A 15,536-nucleotide genomic window follows, 5' to 3' on the forward strand; every position below is an offset into this window, starting at 1 on the left:
TGGAATCTCTCACAATGAAGTAGAAATGTTCATAGAATAATTTAACTGTGAAAGGAAGTTTACTATAACTGCACTTTTGCTTCCTCCTCTACTCTCCAGTGAGCATGTCTCTCTAGACTGTTCCTAATCCTGAGTATTTGCCTGTTCTGACTGCTATCCAGATTTTGCAGACAGTTTGAACCAAGTCATACACATTTTCCATTGCCCGCTAATTTGCGAGACTTGGATAAACCAGCCAAGACGATTTTAGGGTTTTTTTGGTTGGTTGGTTGGTTTTTTGTTTGTTTGTTTTTTTCTTCAAAGACAAACCTTGAGAATTCAGCCAAGGCAGTATAGGAAAGTATAGCATGCTACCAAAGCTCTTCCAGCTGAAAGAAGAACCAGCATCAAGTCAGCTGGAGGGCCCTAAAATCTTGATTGATGACTGACTGCACTGGGTAGCAAGTATCAGTGAAGAGAGAAAACCCCAGTGTCATCTGCTGTTATCAACCAAAGCACAGAAAACAAGTTGGCAGGCAAATGAAAATTGGTGTGCAGTGTATTCCGAGTTATAGGCAAGTTTTACTGTACATAATGTTTTTTTTTAAATAATTCATCTTTATATCTGGACAGAACAAACAAAATATTAATATAAATACATTTTTGTATATAAATGTGTGTGTATGTTGTGACGGGGCAAGGCCAGATGGCTATGGAAAAATAGTGGGAGATAGAATCATAGAATATCAGGGTTGGAAGGGAGCTCAGGAGGTCATCTAGTCCAACCCCCTGCTCAAAGCAGGACCAATCCCCAACTAAATCACCCCAGCCAGGGCTTTGATATATTAGCTCTAGGCTAAACAAGTCCCTGGTACCCGGATAAGTTAAATGGCAACTGCTCTAGGTCAATTAAGACACCTGGGGCCAATTAAGAACTTTCCAGAAGTTACCTGCCCTGGCCCCGCACCGCTCGCGGAAGTGTCCAGCATGACCCTGGGAGGATATGCGGGGGGGCTCTGCACGCTGCCCCTGCCCCAAGCACCAACTCCACAGCTCTCATTGGCCAGGAACTGCAGCCAATGGGAGCTGCAGGGGCAGTGCCTGCGGGCAGGGGCAGCATGCAGATACCCCTTGCCCCCCCCGCTCCCCCACCTAGGAACCGCTGCCACAGGGATTTGCAGGTCGCTTTCAGGGGCTGCCCAAGGTAAGCACTGCCCGGCCAGAGCCAGCATCCCTCCCGCACCCCAGCCTCCTGCTCCGGTCCAGAGCCCACATCCAAACTCCCTCCAAGAGCCTGCACCCCCCCACACACACCCAAACTCTCTCCCTGCCCCCCAACCCTCTGCCTGCCCCAGCCTGGTAAAACTTAGTGAGGGTGGGGGAGAGCCAGCGACAGAGGGAGGGGGTATGGAATGAGCGGAGGCGGGGTCTCGGAGAAGGGGCGGGGCAGAGGCAGGGCCTTGGTGAAGGGGGCAGGGCAAGGGCTGAGGTGGCTTAAGCTTCCCCAGCATTGAAGCATGATCCTAGTGCTGACTGGTCTGCCCTGAATATGATATTGGATATTGGACTATGACCTATGAACTACATTCTAAAAGAACTCTTTGCAAAGCTTTACAAAGCTCACCATATCTATGTATCTGAACCTCAAGAATTGAACTCATGTCTGTATGTATATTGATCTTTTAACCATACTCTCTCTCTTTCTTTTTTAATAAATTTTAGTTTAGTTAATAAAAATTGTCTATAAGCATGTATTTGTGTAAGATCTGGAATATTCAATAACCTGGGAGATAATGTGTCCGATCCTTTGGGATTGGTAGAACCTTTTCTTTTATATGATGAAATGAGATTCAGAGATCTTCATATTTGACTTGGGTACCTGGATGGAGGCCTGAGGCTGGGTTACTTTAAAGGAACGGTGTTGTTGGGACTTCTGAGTAACCGGTGAGGTAATAAAGAAGCTCTTTTGTGCTGGCTTGGTAAATCTAAGTTTTAAAATATCCACCAGCTTTGGGGATCAACTTCCCCATTTGTTGCAGTTCACCCTAATTGGGTAACCTCAGCTGGCCCCCACTGGGACACTGTTCGCAATGTGTTATTAATTTTGGTAAAAATGTATAAGGAAAAGTTTTTCTGTGTAAGTTTGGATGTGTGCTATACCCTATGCCCATCCCCTATATTTGAGTCTGATCAACTCAGCTTAGCTTTGCTGTATAAAGGAACCTACGTGGTGAAACTAGAGACAAACTGAGTTCTTGGGGCACCAAGTAGAAGAGGTCTCAGAGGAACCTCAGCACCAACTACCTGGCTTCACCATGCTAGTTAAGATACGGACCACAGCAAACCACATCAGAACCCACTCGCTATTGAAGCTACCTACTAAACAGATGGAAAGTGAAGGACAGCCCCAATATGTGAATATGGAGAAGGCATCCAAACCATGGAACGTCTAGTGAACCACTGCCCTCTAAGATCATTCTCCGGGGGCACAGCCTTGATTAATTCCATGTTGTCGGAAGCCATAAAATGAATGACAATCCTGGACGTCCATTTTTAATGCTGTTTTTTAGGTTGCCATATGTGATGAGGCACTCACCTCTGGTCAATGCCTCCTGTAAGCTGGGTGCAATCCTGCACTTTTTCTCCGCTCCTGGCACCCTGTTGACCGCTGACCTCACTAGACAGGACTTCAGTGGCTCAGTCCTCCAGCCAAGCCACACATGATGCACGAATGAAACCCTGCTGGGGTAACAAAGGTCCAACAAGGACTATTGCTGTGCCTTTATTAGTGTTTACAGCCCTGTCTCTGGTTTCAGTTTGAGCCCCTTCTTGTCTAACTTTAAGTCCTTCCCTGGCCTGTTATAGGACTTTTCCCCTGGAGACTCTTTGTCTTCACTAGTTCTCACTGCCCCACCTCTCCAGCCAGGTCATCACTCAAGTTCAGTCCCCTTCCAGAGGGGTAACCATGAGACAGTCTGGCCATATCAGGGTCTTCAGCCCCATTCCAGCTCTTTGCTTCAGCTTCTAAACATACCTTATCCTCTTCTTGGGGCTTAGGTCACTTCTCCAGTGGTTGGTGCAGGGACCTGGTCTTACCTACTACTCCGGTCCCAGCCAGGGACCCTATGAACTGCAGTCTCACACTCCTCTCTTTAACTCCTTCAGTTAGCTGCTACTGTTTTTCTTGGGCATTTTCCCACTGGATTTCTTTCCTTTCACCCATTACTTTAAGATTACAGTTCTCCAGTCTACTCTCTCCTTGCAGAAAGCAAAATGCAGCCAGAACTCAACTTCTGGTAAACTCTTAGGCCCTGTAGCCAAAGCAGAGCACCCTTCCTTGCTACGCAAGTCACAGCTAGGAACTGACTTGCTAAGCCCCTGCAGCTCCTTTTAACTAAGCCAGCTGGCCTTTGATTGACTGCGTCTTGTGAAGCCTCTCTAAGAAGGCCTGGAGGACCCACCTTTTGCTGTTTTTCTCCTGGGGCAGTGTGTAGCAGGGCCATGAGTCTCAAACAGGGGACCTTGAAGAGCCAGGTACACCTGTTACACTGTACAATATAAGAAAGATTTCCCCCATGATCCCAAATCAAAAGGTTTGTTTCCATCTAAATCCACTAAAGGACCCAAAATATCAGTTAAACGTCATTCCTATATAAAATTGCGACAAGGTCCTAACAGTACCGGTGCTCAGAACTATGATATAAGTAATTTAAAAAACCAGCAATATTCAACACCCCATTAAACCTAACTTGAAATAAAACCCCCCTACACTGATGTCAATTTGGGAAATAATATATTATTGGGTGGGGGGGGGCGGGGAGTACTGATGGGTTTCGAATGTTCAGAGTAGTTCTGGCAAAGATTTACGCAAGATATGGGACAAAATAAATTCCCTGGCTGCTGTAAGTTATTTCTTGGTTATAAATGTTCACATATCAAGTGTTTGAGAGAATTTTAAGTAGCTGGTTACTTGAAAACACCTATAAACACAGGATTACTTCTAGCCTAATGCTATTAAAGTTCATTGTTCTGGCATACCACTTTGTATCATTGATGTAACTTGTTAGGATTCTAAGAATTTTTTTCTCGTTTTATACTGTTTTGATTGTCTTTACATTTCGCAGAAAATTTCATTTTGCACTTTAATTTCAAAGAGAGAGAAACTTGTGGTTTCCACAATTGCTGTTACCACAATTGCTGTTTCCTTTTTGCGGGTGGGGGACGGGGTGATTCGTAGTCTCTGTTTTGTACTTTTCTGAATACTAGTGCATTTTTACCCTATTGTATATTGTTCCTTCCATATAGGAGCTGTTTACCTGGAGGGAAGCCTAGAAGAAGCCAAACACTTATTTGGACGTTTACTCTTTAATGACACGGTATTTGTTTTCCTGTTGGCTGAGTTACTTTTAAAAAACTTTTTATTCATTTACATGTTAATTTTGTCAGTTTAATTAAAACCACAATTTTTTATATTTGACGGTTGGGGTAGAATATACTACATCTGTTTTTTTTTTAGTTTAAAGGTCATGAAAACAGCATTTTATGATACTGAGTTGTAAACAGAGTAACATTAATTTGATTCTGTTAGCTCATTGGCTTACATGAAGAAGAGCAGATACAGTAGTGCATGAATCTTGTAGAACTCCATTTCAACAGTTATTACAAATAGTAGAAGTCTGTGCGATGGATTTAAATGTTGCAATTTAGCTGCTGATCTTTGTGGGGGTCAATACAGTTCTAAATGATAGAATTTCTAGGGGAGGGTGTTAATTAGGAAATTACATTTTTTAAAAGTATATTAAAAGTACATTGTTTGTAATTCAGAGGGAACCCTTAATTCTGGCATTTCCTAACTTTTGAGTGCTTGACCTGGCAACTTCAACATTCATTTAATCTAGGGTTGGTTTTTGTTTTTGTTTTTATGTAAAGAGTAAATAAAATAGGGAATATATGAGTATGTAAAATAAAGATTTTAACAGCGTAAGTATGAGATGGTCTTTTTATCCATGAGTTGTGCAGACCTAAATGAGTTATGCAACTCATGGGAAATGAATTCCGATAAAACTTTTAAACCACATCATGTATGCAGTATATGCCATGTATGTAAAACAAACATTGTTTTAGAGGCGTTAAAAATGTATTGGGTCTATTTTCTGTAGCCCTCCAAGTGTTAAAGCTAGGTGTTTCAACCACCATCAGTCCAACTACACAGTTAAAGTCTGTTCCATATTGGCTATGTAGAAGGCCAGTGAGGATTGATATTTGCTGATTTTTTGTTGTTGTTCCTTTATATGTTTTTAAGATGTTTAATTGAGCACCATGGATGTGTGCACATCACTAGCCTATGTAACCATACATTCTCTTTACCCTTATCCTCTTCCTCCTTCTCATTGTTTGGCGCAGACTTGTGCTTTTTGCACAACTGGCTTGTAAGCCTTTTGGAGTAGGGACTGGGTCATCTTACACATTCAAAAAGTACTTAGCATTTGGATGATGGGGCATGTAAGGCACTAGTGCATATAAATTATAGTTATACTACTGAAGAGACCACTAACGCGATGGCCAGGGAATTAATTAAATGATATTTTTCTTCTTTAAAGTCTCAAAGTCTGCGGAACAACAAATAATGTTTATGAGACATATAAGTATTTTGTGGCATATTGTATCTCAGTATTTACATGCTTCTGAATGTTGTAATGAATGAAGCCTACATGACCTAGAGTTTTAGTCTTGGCTTTTGGTCAATTTTAAACCTGCTGCGGAGCAGGTGGTGGGAAATAAAATTCAACCATTAGCTTCAACAAATATTTTTTTTACTTTTGTTTTTTAAACCGTTTTTATTTGGTTCAAGGATTTTTCTGCCTCTTCGACACAAGCTCATTGGGAGAACTACCGGCAGCTTGAGTAGTGAATACCCTATTTTAAAAATGAGATTGCTAGCACTATTGAATTTGCAATAAGCAGCGGCAGCATCTGAAACAGTTCAGTATTTCAAGTAATGCCATCTTATTTAGAACTGTGGAATTTGTTAAATGACTCCCTTAAGCACTAAAGGCATCTCTCAATGTTTGCAGGACCTACAGGAAGTATGGCTTAATTACCCACTACACCCACTCCAAGTAAGTGTGCCTCTGTCTATCATAAATTTCATAGTTCTATTTTATTTCTAAGGATGCTTTTCAGTGGCATTCAGCTGTCGTGATATCTTTAGTATTTAGGAATATTTAGTATCAAGTAGCCATATTGGCTGTTGTGAATTTTTGTAAATAACAAGCTTCCGCCTCATGGTCTGTGTTTAATATACGTGTGGATTTGTAGCAAGATAAATCTAGTGAGAAGTAACTTTGTCTTCCTCCTGTTTATCTATTATACCTAGAAAACTGGATACAAAAAACAATCTGTATACATATTTTATTGACCTCAGCATTTAGATCCTAACTTAATCATGGGAGGTCAAGGGGTTTGAATCAAATTGCTTAAAAACATATTGCTAATTTTTTTGCTCTCATATAGCATGGTTATTTTTAACAGTGATTCCAATAAGATTAATATTACATAGACACTTAAAGTGTTGGCAAGTCTGAAATTTAATCAGTCTCTTTTCTCATCTATTTAGAAAGTCAATGCGTGGTTAAAGTACTAGTTGAGAATGTGGGAGCCTTAGGTTCAAGTCCCTGCTCTGCCACAGACTTCCTGTGTGACTGTGGGCAAGTCACTTAAGCTCCCTGTGCCTCAGTTCTCCATCTGTAAAATGGGGATAATAGAACTGTTCTATCTCAAAGAGGTGTTGTGATGGTATATATATTAAAGATTGTCAGGTGCTCAGATACTATGGTGAAGGGAGCCATACAAGTACCATAGATAAACATTGCTGTGGTTCAGGGCAACTGTATCTGTGGTCCACCAAGGGCATCCATCCTAGGCTCCCAGCTCCTCAGCCATCACCTCTCTTGCTAGAGACCTGTGTCTCTTTCCCTCCTGAGCAGAGTTTTTCCAGGCTGCACAATTCGCTGCCTGCAGTAAGATGTTCCCGGCAAGTCACACAGCTTTGCTTTCTCACCAGAGGCTATGAACAGCATAATGGTCTGCAGTTCTAAGTTACCACACAACTCTTTATAAGCAAGCATTTTCATTCTTAAGATGAAAGGGTTACAGAGAAAACATTAAAAACAACAAAAGAACCTACCCACATGTTAAAAAGCTTGCCAGAGATCACTTCAGCTCCAACCTTGGGCTCTGGTAGGTGTCATTCCTTCAACTCCCACAACTGAGTTTTCCCCATTGTTAATAGAAATAGATTGCAGTTCCAGCCTTCCAAGGTGGCGGTGCGAGCTCCTGAGAGAAGCTCTCCTCATTCTGTGTTTTGTTTTGGGTTTGTTTGTTTGTTTTAACCTCTCTCTCTCTCTCTCTCTCCTGATCTGTGCTTTTGCATGGATACAACTTACATTGGAGCTAGCCAATTTATTCACCCAAGGATTTCACTGGTTATTTCTTTTTTCTGCCTCCACTCGTTTGGGATGAAGATTTCATTTCCCCTTTGGCCCAGACACTTCCTACATCCCCATTTGGCATTGATTCTCTCTGCTCTTGGGCAGAGTCGGCCTGAAGAATACCATTGTAAATATTATTAGAAATGACCTTAACGTTGTCCTTGTTCCAAGAGTCCATTCTTGTCTGGCACATTGTTCAACAGAGTCCTTTGAACCTGCAGGTCTCACATCTGTCACATTTCTCCTCTCCCCCTGAGAGGTTACATACAATCATGGCCCACAATAATACATAAACCATTCATTTAATACAGTGGATCCCAAAGATTCCTAAACTTAATTCATAAAGTCTCCCAAGGGTATGGCAGAAAATTGTCATATCTGTCTCAGACATTTTATGCTTTCTACCTCTTTTGTCTCAGACATATTACTCTTTCTACCTGTTTTGTCCAAACCAAGTCCCTGATCTTTTGTGCAGAGTTCATTTGACTTCACTGAGGTTCTTCTTGGGTGCAGGGTGTCCTCACACACAGATCTAAGGACAAGGACCCAAATGCTTCATATATACTCTGAGGAGCTCTGAAATGGGATTATAGACTAAGTATTGCCAGTAGTTCAATGCTCATGAGTTATTTGTACAACAGCCCAGACTGGTGTGTACACAAGAGAGAAGTAAATAAACAGAAGTCTTAATGGAAAGAGATTTCAGTTCCAGCTTTCCAAGGCGGCAGTGCAAGCTCCTGAGAGCTCTCTCCCTTCTGAGGTGTTCTTTGTTTTTATTTTTTAAACTCTCCCTGTAGTGATCTGTGCTTCTGCATTGGTAGAACTTACATTGGAGCTAGCGCCATCCATTTATTTCCCATAGGTTATCACTAGTTATTTCTCTTTCCTACTCCCACTTGTTTGGACTGAAGATTTAATTTCCTCTTTGGCCCAGAAATCACTTACTTCCCCACTTGGGCATTGATTCTCTCTGCTTTGAGGCAGTGTTGGCCTGAAGAATATCATTGTAAATATTAGTAGAAATTACTTTAACATTGTCCTTTTAGATTTTGTATTTTAAAGCTTTGCCATTTCTTTCTGTTTTTAAAGAAAGTAGTAGGGTGGGCTTGTTTGGTTTTGTTTGCTTTTTGGTCTGCTTCTTGATTATCCAAGTGTCAGTCCAAGTGTGAGGTGGATGTTTGTGTATGTACACAATACACATTTCTGCTTTTCCCTCGCAAATGGTCAATGGTTTTCAAAGGATTTGCTGTTCTCAAGAAGGATCTTTTTTCTTTGAAATGTATACTGGCCTTCTATCATTAATTTGCATTTGTTATTATTTACAGCTGCAAGAATCTAACACTGATCGGCAACTTATCGAGACTTCCCCAGTTCTCCAGAAACTTACCGAGTTTGAGGAAGCAATTGGAGTCATTTTTACTCATGTTCGACTTTTGGCGCGGGCCTTCACTTTGAGAACTGTGGGATTTAACCACCTGACTCTGTGAGTATAAAGCAGAATCCCACGCTGAACTATGCTAATCTTACTGTTGTTTTCCTTAATGGTCCATAATTATAATAAGAAACAACTATGTATGTTTAATGAAGGTCATGATCTAATAGTGCAACCTGAGATCATCAGAGAGCTTGGAATTGCTGCAACAGAGCATGACATTTTGCAGCATGTTAGCTGCCCCATTTTAACAGCACCATGTAACAGCATGGATTGGATTACAAGAGGAAGCATTCGTGAGAGATATGTTCATGTGAGGGGTTCATAAATGGCAAGAGGAAACTCACAGCTCAAAGTGCTATAAGTTCTTTATCCCTGATGCAGTAATGCTACATGTTCACATGGACGTGATGTGGGAAAAATAAACCCAGGCTTTTGGGAGCGAGGACTGTCTTTTGTTCTGTGTTTGTACAGGCACTAGCAGAGTGGGGTACTGGTCCATGTCTGAGGTTCCTAGGTGCATCCACAATATAAATAATAGAGTAATACCTGGTGACACCCAATCCTGAACCTAAAGTGGATTTAGGCCCTGATCCTTTAACTAGCCGTATATGGGGGAAACTGCTGATCCATTGAAATCAACACGCACAGCAGTTTATTTGCATGCAAAAATTGTAGTAATGGGACCTTATTCCTGATAAATTTAGCACCAACCTGTACCCCCCAGTTAGTCCCACATCTGTGGTCTAGTAATTTTGTTTAACGGTAACTACCTCATTTGCTTTCTCCAGAAAGTCAACGTACAGCAATAAAGACTTGCTTTCATCACATCTAGTTAATACCAGAAAATTGTGTTAAATGTGTTTTAAAATGAATTCATTTAATACAGCGGACCCCAATTCATTAAAAATGAATTCATTTAATACAGTGGACACTTGCTTTTAAATTACTGTATTTTTAAATTTACATGTTTTTTTCCCCCTGATTGCTTATTGAGCTTGCCACATTGATGTTTCCTTTTTCAGAGGCCACAATCAGAGGATGGAATTCCTGGGTGACTCCATAATGCAATTGGTAGCCACTGAGTACTTATTCATTCATTTCCCTGATCATCACGAAGGGCACTTAACGGTGAGAATGCCTTTGGTCATGCTGTCCGGGAGAGCAAATGTGGGACAGAAACAAAAATTATAAGAGAAGCTACTTAGTGACTTATTCTGGATTTGATTAATAACAGAAACCTCAGGCCCCCTGTTCTGAATAAATCTTTAATTCAAATATGTGAATCCTGCAATGGACAGGAAATGTCGATTTGTGAAGCCAGTGCAATAATATTTCTTCCCTATGTAAAATGGCTCTATAGTGGTCGTAATCACACTGATGATCTCGGTGTATCTGAGACCTAGGTAGTGCTTGTTTAACACAGTGTTTGAAAGGGTGTGTGTTAGACAGACATCTCACATGAGTTTTTATTCATGTCCACTGGGCTACTGAGTCAACTATTTTTCCATTTTCTGTGGTTGTCACTTTGAGGTGTTTTGATTTCCTCCCAGACATTACAATTTATTTTACCCTGGTCTGTCCATTATTCTCAGCCTAGAGCTGCCTTAACAGTTTTTGGATTTAATTTTAAAAATAGTTGTAACAATTTATTTTTGATTCCCATAATTTACCAGCATATCCTGCATAGGAACCATTTTGGGCCTTTGAGCACCTTACAGCATTCTAAGTGCAGTTTTTGGTAGTTGGTGTTTCAATAGATAGCCTTGCAGATTGGTAGAGTACTTGAATGTAGATGGTTATTTGTGGGCTGATTATTTGTGGAGAAGAGAATTATATTGCAGAATTTTCTCAAATATTAATTGTAATACAAAATAAAAAAAGAACACTGAAAATTATCAGGACTGTCAAGTGTAAAATTTCCTGTTTAGCCAGAGGATTGCTGAGAAGTTTCAGAGATGTTAAGATGAGTTTTCTCAGGCTTTAATGTAAGGAATGGAGATGCTGAATCTTTAACAAAGACATTTTTTAAATATGTTTCTCAGGCATTTGAGTTACAGATGTTTACAGAAAGAACCCCCCTCCCAAAAGTAAACAGTCTAAATAAAAATCATTTTTATTCCTTCATCAAGTTTCATGTAAAATATATGTCATCCATACATTCATCCAAGAAATTCAGATTTAATAAAGCCTGAATTTCTAATGTAAAAAAATAGCTTTTCAGGCCAGTTTTAGTCATCAAAAATAATTTTAACAAAAGGTGGGGGGAAGGGCACAAACACAATTTTTTTTTCCTTTGCAGGTCACCTTTAAAAACATAGGCATCAGTGCAAATATAATATGATCAGTCTCTCAAGAACTGGTTGGCAGGAAGGATATAGAGCGGTGGTTCTCAACCTGTTGACCATTGTGGGCTGCTTATGCAGCTCTATGTGTTATGTGGGCCACATCCACATAATATACATACTGCCTGTATGGCCCTGAGGCTGTCACCCGGGCTGCAGCTGTGTGCAGATTGGGCTGCAAGCGGTCCACAGGCTGCGGGTTGAGAACCGCTGGTATGGAGCGTTACTGTATAATTAATGGCTTTAAATCCTCAGGACAATGAGCAGCATAGTTTAGTGTTGTTTAATTTAGTCATAAGTGATCTGGAAAGTGGAACTAGTTACATGTTGTCCAAGTTTGTAGATGAAGATACAAAGCTAGGACCTGAACAATTGAGATAATTGTCTTTTCATCAATTTAAATTTGAATGAGATTTGAGAGGTAGTTGGAGTGGTGGTAAGTAACTTGGAGAGAACCAGCTATATCTGTCTGTCTGTCTATTGATCCTCATTTAGGAACACATTTCCATTTAAAGTAATTATGGTGTATGAACATACTACTATATCTGGAGTTTGTGCACATCATTGGTCACGGAAGTCAAGGTAATGGTAAATGTTCAGATGAGGGCAGCAAAACTGATGCTCAGTGTAAAGTGGTTATTTATGAAGAAGTTAGTCATATATATCTTGAGAAAAGGGAAACAGAGAAGAAATTTTTATGAATGCTTTCAGATACCTTGTCCCGTTAGCTATGTTCTACCAACGGTATAAACGTGTAGCTGAAGTTTCAGAAAGAATGGTTTAAGTTAGGAAAGGCTTCTTGTCCACAACAGTCCTACCTGCCAGTAATTCTGGGTGAACACAGAAGTGTCAGACAAAATTAACTATATGTCTGGAATTAACTCCAGCTGAGTGTAGTTGCTGAAGTGTAGGTGACACCTTCCATAATGGAGTAGATTGGGTTCTCAGCCTGGAAGTCGCGATGGGTGGGGTTTGGGGGTATTGCATTGACTCTGTTGTTCCCATATTACTAAAGTGTATGAGGGTCCCCATTAGATTCTGGCTACATGGGAGGCAGGTCCTTGAATGGAAAAGTGGACTAGATGGACCACTTGTTCTTTCCATCTTCAAGATACATGTATTGTATATATTATTAGTATTTATTATTTGCATTACCATAGCTCCTAGGATCCCCATTCATGGACTAGGACTCCATTGTGCTAGGTGCTGTACAAACACAGAATAAGAAGATGATCCCTGCCCTAAAAAACTTACAGTATTATAGCAGGCAGCAATTTACATGTCATGGCTGCTCAGCACTCTGGTCTCCTAGGTTTTATGTTGTAGTTAGGTAAGATTTTGTTTTGTTTTGTTTTGGGACTTGGGTGTCTATTGGAAGTGGATGAGTTGGTGGACAGACATGGAGAGGACAGGCATGGAGAGGAATTAGGAAGGGAGGGAGCGATACGCTGATTTTGCAGTCAGCCTAGTTTATTAAGATCAAGTTGTGAGTGTCTGCTTCATACATCATTGCCAAAAAAATCATGACCATACTGTTCTTTATTTATCTATTGTCAGAGATGAAATATCAAGTACTGAGAATAAATCTTGATTTTCATAAGCTCAGTTGGCACACTGGACCCAGGTAGCATAAAATTTTTGTCTAATAAGCTGAGCAAATGTGACATGGAACTCAAAAAGGGAACAATGTGTTTTTATGCAATCTCTCTGCCCTGGGTGGCTTGGATTGTTTGTTTTGTTTTTCTTTAAGAAAGTGACTCTCTTTACTCATAGACTTTAAGGTCAGAAGAGATCATTTTGATCCTCTAGTCTGACCTCCTGCACATTGCAGGCCACAGAACCTCACCCACCCACTCCTGTAATAGACCCCTAACCTTTGGCTGAGTTACTGAAGTCCTCCAAGAAAAAGGCTTACACTCTTTTTAGTCACGCTTTTCCATTTTGAAACTCCTTAACTTCAATAATTAGGAAATACTCAAGCTGAATGAAAACCCCAAACCACATTTAAGATGTCTGTAAAGCTTTTATGTCTTCTGAAGAGCTCCATACTTACCATGTCTACATTACCACTGTAACCAAACCAGGAGACTCCGTTAAAATACAGTTGTCTCCTCACTTAGTTACAAACCAGTGGCCATGTACTGTAGCAGTCAGAGCCAGATCACTCAGCTGACATAAATCGGCTTGGCTCCGCTGACTTCAAAGCTATGTTTTATACCAACTGGATATCTGGCCAGGAATGTCCATCTCTTATCCTTCCTTTCCCTCCCAGCCCCAAACTAATGGAATTATGAACCAGGTTTGCTAGTTGTGTAGTAGTCTTCCTTGCATTAACATAGAGAGCATCTTTGTTTTTAATCATGGGTACAAATATTCTTACACTTTGGATGTACTCTGTGTGTATGGATTTCAGGATATGGTGCTTGTTTGTCTATATTTTCTATGGTAAAACACGTTTAGATTTTGTTAGGCTATATACCTCCAGCAAAATAAATACAAGAAGTGGAGTGATGGGGAGAGGGCATTTGTTTTTAAAGAGGACCACCTCCAAAATTTTTAAATGTAATGCAAGATTATGGGAACTGCACCTTCTTTCTAAGCAGGAGGATCTCTCAGAATCCTCCATCAGCATGATTGTGCACTTCCTCCTGCACTGCTATATCACCTGGACACCAACAGCACAATAAAACTGGCTAATGCACACAGTCCTAGTCAGTTTCATGCTGCTCTCCTACCAGTGGTACTGGAGCACCGTACTTAACCATTTTTAGTAGTTTCTGGTAACACCCATGAAGCCATCCCTATAATATCTGAGCTTCCAAATCACCCTCTTCCTTACCATCAGATGGAATGGAACAAGGGAGACAGACAGTAGAAAGAAGGGACAATGAAACAAAAGTTGGATCAGAAACAAAAGGAGACTCTCCAGTGATAGGCTGGGTGTACAAACACCAGCAGAAATCAGAATGTGCTGAGAAGAAAAATGCAGTAAACTCACGGGGCCAGAGACCTAACAAGCTGCTTTACTCTTATAGTTTAACATTATCTAATGTTAAAACTGGGTGGAACTCTTTGTGGTTTCAGTTGTTGCGAAGCTCATTGGTGAACAACAGGACACAGGCCAAAGTAGCAGAAGAGCTGGGTATGCAGGAATTTGCCATCACTAACGACAAGACGAAGAGACCTGTGGCTCTTCGGACTAAGACTTTGGCTGATCTCTTGGAGTGTGAGTGCCAATATGGGATCTTATTCAGACTGTTAACAGAATACTTAATTACTTAATTAAATATTTAATACTTAAAAAGTAAAAGCATGTGAAAAAATAGGGAAAGCTTCTTTGTGACTACATTGAATAAGCATATTGAGACAGTATGGAGATAAAGGCCCTCATTCTACAAGGTATTTAAACAGCCTATTTTTCCCCAGGACTTGTTTAATAATTCCATTTAAAAAGAAGTATTATTTTAAAATACATGTTTTAACTCAGGTTTTTGGTTGGATTTTGCTATTTTCAGATTGATACTTCTTCAAGTGATGGTCCGTACGTGTATCCCACACTTCGGTACACATGCATGCTATGCACCCAACTCAAGAAATTCTTCAAAGCAGTGTCTGTTGGCCCACACATGCACAGTAGCTCTCCTTGTGCTCCCAACCAAGGGTATAATAGGCAGTGTGAGTTGACACATCTCCAGTTGCTTCTTACCACTACATGGCCGGAGTCAGTATTATGTCCTCCTTCCACATCATTTCATTACCTATCAAGAAAACATTTGTATATAGTTATATTTTTAGATTAATAGTGAAGAAGTTTATAGTATAGTGTATTTCTCCCTGTCAAGGTTCTTCCCCACTCTGAACTTTAGGGTACAGATGTGGGGACCCGCATGAAAGATCCCCTAAGCTTATTTCTATCAGCTTAGGTTAAAAACTTCCCCAAGGCACAAAGACTTTGTCCTTGGATTAGGTAAAACACTGCCACCACCAAGTGTTTTAGACAAAGAACAGGGAAAGGACCACTTGGAGTTCCTATTTCTCCAAAATATCCCCCCAAGCCCTTACACCCCCTTTCCTGGGGAGGCTTGAGAATAAACAAGATGAGAACAAACCCCTTGGATTTTTAAGACCAAAAAAAACCAATCAGATTCTTAAAAATCAGAACTTTATTAGAAGAACAAAAAAAGATAAGAGAACAATTCTGTAAGATCAGAATGGAAGATAATCTTACAAGCAGTCAGATTCAAAACATAGAGAATCCCTCTAGGCAAAACCTTAAGTTACAAAAAGACA

At 40.4% G+C, this 15,536-nt stretch overlaps 1 protein-coding gene across 6 annotated transcripts in view; it reads left to right on the forward strand.

The window, feature by feature from the left end:
* The window catches only part of DROSHA (drosha ribonuclease III), a 99,183-nt gene that overhangs the window by 69,355 nt on the left and 14,292 nt on the right, over positions 1-15,536 (forward strand). For all 6 annotated transcript variants that reach the window (XM_073332262.1, XM_073332264.1, XM_073332259.1 and 3 more), the window contains 5 exons: positions 4,285-4,355; positions 6,054-6,098; positions 8,795-8,952; positions 9,927-10,032; positions 14,331-14,472. In XM_073332262.1, the coding sequence (XP_073188363.1) occupies positions 4,285-4,355; positions 6,054-6,098; positions 8,795-8,952; positions 9,927-10,032; positions 14,331-14,472 (522 nt within the window). The remainder of the gene's footprint in view (positions 1-4,284; positions 4,356-6,053; positions 6,099-8,794; positions 8,953-9,926; positions 10,033-14,330; positions 14,473-15,536) is intronic.

Source organism: Lepidochelys kempii, chromosome 2 (assembly GCF_965140265.1).
Source record: "Lepidochelys kempii isolate rLepKem1 chromosome 2, rLepKem1.hap2, whole genome shotgun sequence".
Lineage (NCBI taxonomy): Eukaryota > Metazoa > Chordata > Testudines > Cheloniidae > Lepidochelys > Lepidochelys kempii.